Consider the following 14,354-nt stretch of genomic DNA (forward strand, 5'->3'; position numbering starts at 1 on the left):
GATAAACTAAGAATTAAGTAATGAGTTGAAAAAAAAACGTACTTTTTTTAGACGGTTGAACCTAATGTGGTGTCGTGGACGGAGGAGGTTGGTTACCATACTTTACTATAAATCTCCACTTTAATAATTGATTATTATTTATTTATTTTGTGCATATTAAATAACAAACCATTTACAAAAATACAAAAAAAATACAAAAACAAAATAAAAACTAATCATACTTTTTTCCAAGCTTATCTATCTTCAAGTTTATGGCGATAAATGTTAATCACGTGCGCGAGTTTTTGAGTGGTTCAAGCGTTTCCAAGATGGCTGAGAAGACGTCGGAGATGATGGTTGCCCTTTCACGTCCAAAACGGATGAAAATATCGATTATAATTAATCAACATTACTACTAGAAAGAGGAGATTGGGCCTCTCCGGTGAGATGGTACTGGCGAACTGGAAATTTCCAAGGCCAAATGTCCGCAAAATTCTTAGGGTTGACAATGGACAAAGTACTTAATTGGAAAAAACACATCGAAACCGTGGAACTAAAAATAGAAAAGTACTTCAACACATTACGAGCCTTTTCCCATAGGAAGTGGGGGGCGGACCCGGAGGGTCCCTAATGTTCTACAGGGCCACAATAAGAGCGGTACTGGATTACGGGTGTTTTCTGTATGGTCAGGCCTGCAAGTATGTTATGCGACCCCTTCACGTACTACAAAATAAATGTATCAGATTGTGTCTCGGATTCTTGAACAGCACACCTGTGGACGTAATGTACGCAGAGGCTGGCGAATTACCGCTCGCTTATAGAATAGAAGTACTGTCCGATCGATATGTCTTAAAAAAATTAGCCACGAACCGGATAATTTATAATAAAATAAGCCAATTAAATACCGAAGTCCTCACTCACAAATATTGGACAAAAAAGAAAGGCCCCATTTACACAGAAAGTTTTATTAGAATCTCTACCTTTAGAGATAAGGTATATTCTAATAATAAGTTAGATGTGTACAACTTAAAATACGAACATTTATTGAGCGAATTAAGTGTTAACACTTCCTTCGACTTGATAAAGGTACCGGAAAAGATGAGAACCGCGGCCTTCGAAGATTACATTTCTTCCCATTATCCGGGCTCATATCGTTTATTTACAGATGGGTCCAAAATCAATAATAAAGTCGGAAGTGCTGTGTATGATCCGGTTCGGAACTATTTTACGATAATTAAATTAGAAGATGAGGCGTCCATCTATACAGCGGAGCTAATTGCTATTTTAACGGCTTTAAAATATATTTATTCGTTGTCGGAGAAAAAATATACCATTATTAGTGACAGCCAGAGTGCGTTGTGTAAATTATCACATATACACAACCAGTCTGCAGGAATGAATCACATTATCGCAGAGATTGTAGAAACTATTGCCATTTTTAAAGAGAAGGGAGTCTGCATTAATTTTTTGTGGGTAAGGGGTCATTGTGGTATAAAAGAGAATGAAATTGTTGATACACTTGCAAAGGAAGCCACCAATAGTGGGGAAATGGCTAATTATAAATTACCACACACCGATATCAAGGGTATAATTGCAAAAGCAGCACTACAAAAATGGCAGACAGATTACAATAATGGTGATAAAGGTAGATTCTATAAAACTATGGCAGATCAGTTACCTAGACAACCATGGTTTAAGGGAACTGTCACTAATAAATGGGTTGTTACGACAATAAGCAGGCTGAGAGCGAACCACGCGGTGTGCGGATCGTATCTACACAGGATCAACAAAAGGTCCTCTCCTCTTTGCGTAGATTGCAATGAGGAGGAGGATTTCAAACATGTAATAATGATATGCCCACGTTTTGTAGTAGAAAGGAAACGCATGTTTGACGATATATACAGGTATTTAGATGCACCATTTCGCCACGAAGACATTATATTCTCCACCAACATTTATGTGCTTAAGTCGATAGCAGAGCTAGCAATGAAATATGAATGTATTTAAAAGCTATAGCCGAATTAAAATGAATGGAAGAAAATGCTTGGAGAAGGATTACGTGATTTTAATTTTGGTTAAGCTCGTAGAAGGATGGCAGGAGCACAGAGTGCTGCTCCATCCACTAGCAGTAGTTTATGTAAATAGCGGTATATAGTGAGTAGAATGATGAATGTGTGAAGCGAATGTATTTGTAGGTAAGAATGGAGAGTGAGTGATATTCTAGTGATAAGCACCTAGACGATGCTGGCTGTATGGCGGAAGCCAATGCCAAAAAAAAAAAAAAAAAAAAAAAACATTACTACCGTGAGGTACTTGCTTAACTCCTTGAAAGAGTAAGGAAAAAACGACCCGTTATGTGGAAGAACAAGTCAAGGGTTCTCCACCAAGACAACGCGCCGGTTCACACTGCATTGTCTGTCCAAGACGTTTCTAGCCAAGTACAACATCCCAGTTTTTAGGCCATCCACCTTATTCGCCTGACCTGGCCCCATGTGACTTTTATCTGTTTCCCAAAATAAAATCTGCATTAAAAGAAACACTATTGCAGTCTGTTGAAGCTGTGAAACAAAAAGTGGCACGCGTCATGCAGGAGCTCACAGAAAAAGACTTCCAGCACTGTTTTGAACAATGGTAAATCCGCATGGAGCGTTGTAGAGATAGGGGAGGGGTGTATATTGAAGGTGATAATAACTAAATATGTTTATATTTAAAATAAAATGTTTTACAGCAATAGTCTCGTCATTTAAAAGCCTCGTATGCTTTCGTCTGTCAAGATTAAAAACCACACCCAGGATTGTTATTCAGACCCAGTACCACATCTTTACCTTCGCGGTTCGCGCCTCTATCCACTTGACCATCGTGGCGCTTAAATTAAAACGTTTCAAACAGTGCTTTGAACAATAAGAGTTAATCTGCACGCGACTTACAGGAAACTTTCACTTACAATATAAAATGTCACAGTAAATCATTAAAGCAGACAATGTTAATCAGTAAGTTTACTATATTACCCACTCACTGCCCCCTTAATCTCTGATAGTCTAATTAAAACAGATTCATTACCGTCCTAGTAAGATTGTCATTAAATAACGTTACTTTATAGCACGGCGTGGTACACTATACTGGTGTTTCGTAACTGTGGAATAAGTAGTCCTAATTTCCCAATGAGAAAGATAAGACTAAACAAAATTACTTTAGCAATTTTAAAAAGTGTTAGCAAAACTTTTGTGTATTTTATCTAGTGTCATTAATTCGAAGTTTTTGTTTTTCTTTTATGAAACTACTAACCAATACTTTGAATCATAAATTATTTTAAAAAAGCGGATAATGTCATTGGAAGTTATTGCTTGTCTGCAAACAAAAAGAAGAACTTAATCTCTTTTTTCTCCAAATATTTATCAAACAATATTGTACGCTTCAGCAGAATATCTCTTCACGTCCTACAATATTAAAATGCGCTCTATGAAGAACTACTGTTTCTCAAAATAATAGTGGTTTTGTTTTATTTAAAATTAAATTACAGTAAGGTTTTTCAGATCACCTATCTAACCCATCAGGTGTTTTAGATGCAGGCTTGTACTAATATACTTTACTATAAATTTTACTCCATAACATTAGCTAAAAGCCATGACTTTGACGGAGAATCTTACTCAGTTTCGCATTATTTTATTTTTGAAACCCATCTTTAGAAAAATTAACTTGACATTCCATTAATTCTTTTAATCTATCTCACACATTCTGCTGATAAAAATGTCCCAGTTATTATTTTCTCATTAGACTGCTGTAAGAGAGTTTAATGCCAACTCGCAGCACTGTTACTGGCAGGTTGAAGGTTCTGTGTCCAGTTCAAGCAATGCATAACCCTTCCTGGAAGTAATTTATAATCATATACTTGGAAAGTGGGTATACTATGGTTGTGAAGTGACATCTTCAGTGGATATCAGTTGGTCTAGTTGTAATGAAGTACATCTGATTGGAAGCTCGACGTTAAGCCCATTCTAAAAAAAAAAACAAAAAAAAACGCGATTTCTAATTTAATTTTCTACTTACTTTCAAAATTAGAACACATATCTATCAACAATTTTGTGAAAAATAAAAATTTTGCGAAACTGAAAAATAATGCATTTGCCTTGCTTAAAAAATAAAAAACCGAAATTCTAAGATTTCGGATGTATAATACATTTATGTGAATAAAACCACGAAAAACAATCACTCTGAGTCATATTAGTTATTATTATTATTATATTTACTGTTTATTATAAACGACTTCATAATTCTAATCACCAACAGTTACATTCTTTGATTGAGAAAAACCCACAGATAAGGACATTATAAATTAAATCATGTTATGACTAATAAATAATTCAATGAATACATTATATTCACACTGCTATAAAGTTTGGTAATATCCCGTATAAACTTTTCCTAATTTTCATAAATAATTAAACGAAAGAAATTATATTAAAAATTTAAATTAATTAATATTGCATTAAACAATTTGTTAGGATTCAACAAATTTCAATTTACGTAGTTGTTTCTATTTTAAGAAATTGATTTCTAATTCAGAGAAAATTTTGCATTGGGATTTCCAGTCTCACTCGCTATCCTATTAATATTTGTAGTATTGAGCAAATGGCATGGTATGAAATTGAAATTAATATTCCAAGCGAAAAAAACAAACATTGAAATATTCAAACAAAATTTGTATTCACCACTTCAGTTCTTAATTTATTAAAAATTAGTTTACAAATATTGACAAATGAATGATGCTATGTTTGCAGGATCCAAGTTCTAGATTGTAGAATTGGGATTAGGTTAGTAGAAGGATAAGCGTTGTGAAAACCTGGTAAATCTTACAAAAAGATTTAAAATTCTAATTGAAAACAAGTTTAACGACAAACAGCTTTGTCCAATTAAATAGAGAATGTCCAGCCTTGTAATTTAGATTTTTTCTAAAGAGTGAAGGCTGTACAGTAAATAGAAAAAAGTAGCTCATGGTGTAGAGCTTCTAAATTAGCGATAAGTCAGCGCTAGAGTGAAGACAAGCTTGCCTCTGCATAAGCTGAGAGGCATCAACGTTCGTGCACATAGGTATGTATAAACCAGTGTTCCTTCGCATTCAAATATTTTAAGCAATACTGGTGACAAATAATCAAAAGTTAACCAAAATGATGATAAACTTCCCAAAGAGATGTAAATCACAACTGCCCCATCTGATACAAAATTTGATTAAGAAAACTGTGGTAAACACTCTAACTTTCTCTTACTTCAATTTCTCAAAGATTCCTTCATTTTTCTATGGTTAATTTGGCATCAATAAAGTTTTCGTTACAATAAGTGTGACTTCCAGAACTTCTCAGTAAAAACAATTTTCATGTAGAATTTCAAACAAATTTGATGTAAATAGATTCTATAAGAAAGTTAAAAAGAAATCGTTCAAGAAAGATGCATTCTTCCGGACAAACAATTTTGTTCATTCACGGAATTTTCTGCAACATTTTTAATTCTCAATTTAATGCTTTGATGGCTGTATAAATCAGCATAATAGCGCTTTAGACGAAGGATAACCCCTACTTTACCTGAACGGCCTGAAATAATTTGTCTTCAAAAAAAAGTTTAAAACACAATATTTTTAGTACTTATTTATTCCTATTATTCAAACAAGTAGTAAGAACTATGATAGGTACGGAAATAAAAGAAACGATTAAAGCAACGAGAAGCATTTGTTTGAAAAAGAATGTCCTTAACAAGGGGATAACTAAGAATACCAAAAAAGGTATTCTACTGAAACATAAATATTCCCTGTCTTCACTCATTTTAGCGAATCATGGACAGTGACAAAAAAAAGTATTTAATCAGTTGCCATCTATGGAGATGCAGTCTCTGAGATAAATACGAGAAGGTAAAACGTAGAAGGCAAAACGGGGCAGGATTCAAAACGGATGTCTAACCAATTAAGTTACGGTGGTTTGGCATTGGGTCCAGGTTGAAAAAACAAAAGAATCGCCAGAAAAGCATGGGGGCGAGTGAATGTTGAGACTACGAAGACGAGAGTAGAACGAGAAAAAGATGGTAAGAGGCATTGCAGGATATTTTCATATCAAGGGAAACGGATCAGAGGAAGAGCTAGCTGGATTAGGCTCCGTAGGAGAGAACTCGGAACCCTCAAATATCTTCACGATAGAGACGAAAATACAGATCGAGAAGAAAGAGAAGGAGAAGGACAGTATATACTCTAATTGGAAGGAATCCGAACCCCATCTCGCACAGTACTGCTTGAAGTGACTTTTTTCAAATAAAATATTGTAAATAATAATTTTAACAATGCTCGCAAGAATATAAAAAATAAAGGGGAGCCGAATGTTAATGTTTTAACACAAAACGGTGTTAAATTATTCAAGCTACTTGTTAAATTATTCCTACTTGCAAATATGGTTGTTATCAGAGAGGCTAATTCTGTCTGAAAAGTTGTATTCTAAGTTCTAAGTATTTATTCAGTGCTCAAATGTTACAGAAACAAAAAGTTTCGTGTTTCATTGAGCTCATCTAACTTCGGTAAATAATCCTGGTTGTAAACTGTTCATAAAACCAAATAAACCATATTTTCAAACTACTATAATATTTTAACTAAAGGTTTATTATTTTAAGAAACCAAATCTTGTCGAAAGGTTTCATATTTATATTATCTCCATGCCTATTACTTTGTTTTAAGACCGATTTTCTTAATAGGTTTGAAGAATGAATACAAGCAAAGGGAAGCCAGAAACGTTTCTTGCTTAGAAAAACGAGAAGAGAACATTTGTGGATGACGAATAGACTGATTAACAACCAGAATTCCCATTTTAAGGAAGTCAGTTTGATAACAACCACATCAAATTTGTATATAAAGCGAACTCTGTCAGAGAGTTAGATGACATCATCTCATTTTCTTATAATTATTATTTACATAATCTAAAATTATAATATACATAATTTACCCTTAAATTTAAAAAAAAAAAAAATCGCAAAGAATATTGAAAAACCAATTTAATTCACTTAAGATGTCCAAAATAATTAAAAGAATACATTTTTTATGCAGAAAGTTTTGATAGTTTTTTGAATAAAAGTGAACTTTTTGTCCTCGAGAGAGAAGATGTTACAACAATTAGTTACTTAACAATAGAGATTTACCAGAAAGCTTTAAACAATTAGTGATTAATCTTACTTTAATTACATGTAAAACTACAAATGAAAAGGCAACATTATTTTCATAAACTAAAAAAATCCCTTTATTATGTAAACAGAATGTTTATGTTTCATGAACATGTAACGGGGTGTAACACCTTTCTTTATGTACAAAAATAACTAAAAATATAAACCGAAAAATTTATTGTTATTCATGCTCTACGGACTCGAACAACATTTCCCAAAATGCATAATTTAGCTTTTCATAAATTTCTTAATAAGATTATTTTTTACTCTTCTTCCATTTTATTCCATATCATTAGTTTTAATTTGAAATCAAACCTTTTAAACAAAACAAAATATAACATTAAAAAAAAACAACAAATAAACAAAAACTTGTCTTTTTATGTTCCCTGAATAAGATTTTCAAATTAATATGAGTTTGTTAAGCGAGAGAAATCTGTACTTTAAAAACAAAAAAAATCATTACTAATTCTTAATTGTTACTCTATTTTCGATTCTTCCATGCTTTGAATCGAAGTTTTCTGTTAAAATATAAAGAGATGAGTGTCTTTTGCAGATTTTTTTTCAGTTCATTGGAATCATTCAGTTTATTGGAATCAATTGAGATGTTAACTCAAAACCGCCGCAACATTTTCTTAATAAATCTTAGGTAAATTTATGCGACTAATTCTTTAAGATCACTTACCTAAGATGTTTATAGGATCAGTTTATAGGCAAAGTACATTACAGTTTCTTTCTCCTAACAACTAATGTGAGTAATGGGGACTAAACTTTAAGGCCCCCTCAAAGAGAAAGTCTGACCGAGGCAGAAATGTGATCTAGTTGTATTAGGCAATATTAGATCTCCGTCCCTACGCCAATAAAGGTCCTTGTGGTGGATTTGCCCATAAAGGTCCTGACAATACTGTATCTAGCTATCCACAATAAGTCGCTCACTTAGACAGCGCTTGCAAGATTAGTAGTCCTGCCCACTAGAATGCGTTCTGTACCGAATGAACTTCTGACTTCTAATACATAGGTTTTCATTATATTTTTAATTATATAAAACAATAAATACAAATTTGAACTTGAACATCTCAAGTAAAAAAATTACAGTTAACATGGAGGAAAAATGTTTATTTACCGTTTTAATCAATCGTTACGTGAAATAAAAATTAGCCAGCTGAATTAATCAAAGGAAAATGGAAACATTACATAAATATAATTTCATATTTAACTACGAATATTCATGTTAATATGTTTGACCTTTATTCTATGTCTAGAAATCTTCCTCTTTATTTAAATAAAAAAAGCAATTAATATCCATAACAAAATCAAAAAATATACGATTACTAAATAATTCTACGCCTGTCTAGTAATAAAACTGTTGAAAATATGTCATACTTATATTAAATAACAGTGAATAATCGGTTATTATATTTAGTTATGTATTTGTCTGAAAGGCTAATAACATAATCTCAATATAAACGTAAACTTCTTGACACTTTTTTTTATCACGAACTAACGCATGGAAATATCAGTTTAACAACTCAAACACAAACACATATATATATATGAGGAGAGAAAGAATGATAGAAAGGTCAGTGTTTGACTGGAAAGTTCAAATGCTATAACGTTCGTTCACATACTATCAGGTGACTCGACAAAAAGGTCTCGGTCAGGCGGAAGTTTCACTCTATTGAAGGCTTTTTGTACCAGTTTTTCTTCATTTTAATACATTATCTCATCAAACAAATAAATAAATCAGGGAAAATTCTTTTTTACTTTTAACTTGAGATGTTAATAGTAAACCAATAGATTTCCCCCTTGAAAATCATAATTCTAGGATATTGTTCATTCATTACCAAACTTAGGCAATTACTCTTAATTCTAGTTTAAAGTAACACTTGAAAATTGATAATATGTAATTATCTAATGTACCCAAAAGAGCATAATGATTACTTCTTTGTCAAATGTAAAATCAGTTTCCAAAGACTACATACATTCAAAACTCTAAAGGATTTAATTAGAAGACACCTGATCGTTAGTCTAGCATTAAAATCGCCAGAAAAACTTCACTAGAAGCAAGGGATCCTCGACTTCTGTGCAACTGAATACAAAATTTTAGTCATAAAAACCAATACGTATTGGCATTTTGGGTGGGAAGGTTCGATATTGTGGCGGTAAATTTTATCTTTCCAAAATATCAGACAAATCAAATATTATTTAAAATACGGGGACCACAAAGCTCAGATTATTATAGTACTGGATTCGATTCCCATTCTAGGGGTTTTTTTGTATTTAATTGTATAAAATATGTTTGTTCCGCGACATCTAATTTGGCAGTTGGGCGTTTAGCCCACCTGAAAAAATACGCATTACTTTACTTTTTTTTATTGTTTAGGGATATTTAAATAATTTACTGCTTAAAATAATAAAGTAGCCACTGCTACAAGACCCAGGATGTTCAATAGATGTATTCATTCTTTACAACATATACAGCCCAAACTTTCCCAATGGTTGCACAATACTTCTCAATGTTTTAGGTTCATGTTTAATAGTTTAAAACTTTTTTTTTTTACTGGCAAAAACTTGGATACGGTCTACTGTCAAACTCCACCACTTTCATCTAAATGCACCATAATATTCACCATTCACACCTTTCTACATTTGCAAGCCCAGCAATAATTTGTAAATAATCTTCAAACAAAACAGGAAAAGTGCAATAGAAATAATTATTGGTATGGTACAATGGTTTAGCATGAAACGGCCATGCGTACTAGTTCGATTTTATTCAATCTATAATTATACGAAGGTTTCACTATTATACGAACTTTCTACGATGTTCAAAAGAAAAAACTAGACAATTTTTAAAATAGTCTATACGAAATATTAGAATCCAACTTAATCAATAATAAAGTTTGATTAATTTTTAACAAACGATTAGGAACTGTTCCTAATAAAAATAATAATACAAATAAAAAATACAAGGCTGACAAGAGCTTATTCAAATGCCTTTCTTTAATTTTAATTCTCAAGTTCTACGTATTTGACAAGTTAGTAAAGAATCCTGCTGCCCTGCTATCTGATCTAGATTGTCAAAAGTGACTTTACTCAGATGTTTTTTTAAGTTTTTTTCTCACCGATTGAAATTGGTTCTTACCTTGCGTAAAAATGCAAGCACCTGAAAACGTATCTCATTATGCACTTCTTTCTTCTTCAGGATAATTTTAAATTAGATTAAATTTTAAATAAGAAATTGTAAAATAGTATACCAATTTACAGTTCTTGCCGAGTTAAATAACAGGCCTTAAATTCAGTGATTCAAAAAAGTGATTTAAAGAATAACTTCTCCGTATTTTGTCTTAATAATAGTCATTCGGTCGTAAAAAAAAAAATTAAGCAATTGCAAGACAATACATAAGTTAATTATATTTTTGTAATACATTTACATGGACTGTAGAATGTTGCAATTTTTTAAATAGTTTTTAAATGCAACATAATACATCTTCATACTTCTGAATATAACTTCTCTTTAAAAAATGTCTTCTTCTTTTTAGTAAATTAGTAAGTTCAATATTTAATAAAAAATCTTGGACTATTGGACTAAAAATTACTACTCTAAGACAAAAGAAACGGTGGTATCTGAAGAACTCTCAAAATCTGCCCCAAAAAAAAGAGGTACTGAAGATCGATTAAGTATCTCAGTTTTTTGTTGCACTAATTTTATGTTGTTCCAATATCAGAATGCTGATAAACATATCTTAAAGCAAGACGATCATATTAGGCTGACCACTTAAAAGTATATCTACTTTTTGATCCACAATTCGACCAAAGTTGAGCATCCAGATATGTACGGTTATCACTCATAGCTGATATTTCTTCATTTAAAAAAAAAATCGAAAAAAATTATTAAAATTCCATGCATATAAGTCTATAATTTGGCTAACCTTATCATCACTAAAATTGAAGTAATAAGAGATCCAAAATATATAAAAAAATAATCAACCGTCAAGAAACGACGGTTGTCGCACGGCACTATTCACCTAGACGGCTCACTTCCACAGGTAGCGTTCTAACAGTTTGTTCGATACTGAACCATGCAACTAAGGAGGCGCGCGGTTAGCCATCCACACTACCCCTTCTGCTGCATGTAAACCTTCCGTCTTATTCAATCACTCGGCATTGGAGTTCCTTGAAATTGTACACTATCTCCAAATAAAAGCAATTTATATCCATATTTTGCTTGAACTCGGAATCAATACATCAAAATTTTTCTACATTAGGTCAGTAAAGAAAGTAGAATCCTTCCAATGAATTGCAATTGAAATATCGTCTCAAAAGAATTATCACTTGAAATATTGTCGCACTCCAGTAATCAAACTAAATTTTTATTACAAATGAATCGATTGTAATATTTTATACTAATTAGGTCGTTTAAGAAAGAAACAAATATATTTCAGCTGCGTAGAGCAGCCGTTCATTTTCTCGGATTAGTTTAGTTCAATCGCAGAAGTGATACCTAGGAACCCCAGGAAAGGGACAGAACTCGTCAACAGCCACTCGTCCACAATTACTGCTGTTAAACTAGCAACGCTGGCTCAATTAGATTGTCTTGCTTCTTCTACACTGTAAATGAGAAAATAACATCGTTTGAGCTTGGGTGGAGTATAGCATTTGCAGGTTTTGTCACGAAGAGGAAACGATATGGCAATATAGCTCAGGGTCCGGACTCTTCAGAAATGAAAAATTTGGTCAGTCTAATTTTAAACAGTTAGGACTGGAAGAGGTGCTTTAATTAGAAGGCGCCACGATAAACTCCTCTGATCCTCTGAGTTATTGGTAAAAATATCATTACTAAGCAATGTCGAACATAAATTATTATTTATGTAATCAAAAGCTTTTCCAAATTCCATATCTTACCATCCAATGGAAATTCTTCATTGACCACATCATTCCCTAAACCCAATAAATCTCATATCGTTCCATCAGTTTGCTTTCTACGCCAGATGAAATCCTAGATTTTTTTTTTAAACAAATACTTTCTTACCTTGAAATTACTAATTTAATCCGTGATCAATCTCGTTTTGGGTATCTTCGCTTCTTTAAGTATGCAAATAGAATGTTGCTGGATGTCTTTCTTGTTCGGTTAAGGCTCAACAGCATCCATTCTCGCACTACCTCATCATCAATTCCTACCTTACCGACCATTGCATCCAAGAAAAATGTTTCAAATAAATTTTGTAGATCTACACAGACGCATTAAATACTTACTAAGCTTATGGAAACTCGCGGGATTTTCGAGAAAACTTCATAAATTGAAAAATCAATTCAGTATAGTGGCAATTTTTTTTCCCAATAATTTTATTTTTCGTTATTGTTTTATGTAGACCAAACATTCCAAAAACACTCGCTAGCTAACTCACTTTAACATAAATTTCTCATATTAAACATTAAATGAAATCCAAGGCCTAGACCGGGAATCGAACCCAGTACCACAATATATATTAGCTTTGAAGCCCTCGCCTCTAACCGCTCTGCTACCGTGACGCCTTGGTTTATTTTTATAACTCTACAATATTTATTATTGTTATTATTTGTTTTTTAATTTAAGGCTCAACGTCTGAGATTTTCAGCACTTATCCTTTCTCCAGATACAGTTCTCTTGTTTTGAAGCTCCAAGGAAGAGAAAATATAAGGGTCAGCAGCTGGATTAGAACCTGAGATTTCCGCATGGGAATCCAACACGCTGACCACTGAGCTAATCCTACCCCTTCAACTTATCATTATTACTTTTATTTCTTTCTTAAAATGTATTGTGATATCCACTTCCACCTGAGTTTAATCAAACGATAGAACACTTATCTTTTCATTATGAACAATTACGTATTAAAGTATTGTATTATCATTATTATTTGTAACATTACTTCCTCAAAGAAGCGTAGTTAGTGCAGATAAGGAAACATTATCTTTATTTTCAAGTTACCAGAATGACAAATAACAAATTGCTGTTGGTTGATTTTTTAAGTTATTATTGTAATACAAGCTAGTTCATTTTTGTATGACAACCTTTATTGCCTGCTAAGTTTTCTATTAAAATAAATAAAAAAACTGTATTCCTTCCCTAAGCCAAGATTACTAATAAGCTTAACAGTTTCATTATATCGAGTGACTAGCGCATTGTCTGCATTCTACAACGGGCTCGGGCTCAAACACACTTGAAAAATGTTGTTACTAGTTTTTTTTTTAGCTTTTTACAAATTACGCGAGAATCTTGCAAATCCACAAGTCGCTGGCACCAATTAACTCCAGCAAATACTTTAACTGGAAGGCCTATTAAACCCAGAAGTAACTCATTTGAATTCATCAGCACTGGTTTAGAAGTAACCGGCAAAAATAAGCCCCGGTGAGGAGTATCTCGTGGCAAAAAGTACAATCTATCGAGGAAACATTAAGAATGCAAAGAATTACATAAACTTCTTTTTCTTTTCGTAACACAGTACTTAAATTTGAACAGAAAATTTGTAATACTGGTACTTGAGCTTAGAAATCTTGCTTCAATAGAAACCAAAGAGTATGAAAAAACCAGACCTGGATACCAGAATCCGTAAATCGAATAAATAAAAATGTAAAATGCTTTAAATCTGAATATATAATATATTTGTTTCTTTCCATAATTTGGAGAAACAGTTTCTTCAAACTTTATATTTATCCAAATGAAGGAGAGAAAAATCTAAAATATTAAATTGAATTTAGTTAGTTAGTACTGCTGCAAGATAGTAGCACCTGTCGGTGTTATTTCTTTTTTAAGAGTAATAGGTGCGATTTGAAATTTTACAGAATTGGTTATTACCTAGTATTCATCAAGCAATAAAATTTCAAACAAACTCAATAAAAGCTTCTAAAATTAAATTAAATTTTCGTCCTAACTGTGCTTTCCTCTAAAATAAAAATTTAATGTAAGAAAAGTTTTTAATATACACGTTAGTTCTTTGTATGTATTTTTAACTTCTTGCTTTAATGTAAGACATAAAATCAGGTCAATTTTCAATAATGAAGGAAGAATACTGTTACAACTTATTTTATTTATTCCCTATTTGGTGCAGATGATATCTAGCTTCTTGGTACAGGGTACGAGAAATCAATAGTTTGCCTGATTCTCAGGTAAACTAATGACTTTTTTTTAAATGAATGTTTGAGTGGAAGAGGTG

General features: G+C 32.4%; 1 protein-coding gene across 1 annotated transcript in view; it reads right to left on the reverse strand.

Moving 5' to 3' along the window:
• LOC141452158 (uncharacterized) overlaps nt 1–11,236 on the reverse strand; it is a 70,769-nt gene extending 59,533 nt beyond the window's left edge. The window contains exon 1 of the mRNA XM_074124052.1: nt 11,094–11,236. Within this exon, the coding sequence (XP_073980153.1) occupies nt 11,094–11,101 (8 nt within the window). The 5' untranslated portion in view covers nt 11,102–11,236. The remainder of the gene's footprint in view (nt 1–11,093) is intronic.
• Nucleotides 11,237–14,354: the final 3,118 nt, after the last annotated feature.

The sequence above is a fragment of the Rhodnius prolixus genome, unplaced genomic scaffold (genome assembly GCF_049639745.1).
Source record: "Rhodnius prolixus isolate KJV_2025 unplaced genomic scaffold, Rpr scaffold_3, whole genome shotgun sequence".
Lineage (NCBI taxonomy): Eukaryota > Metazoa > Arthropoda > Insecta > Hemiptera > Reduviidae > Rhodnius > Rhodnius prolixus.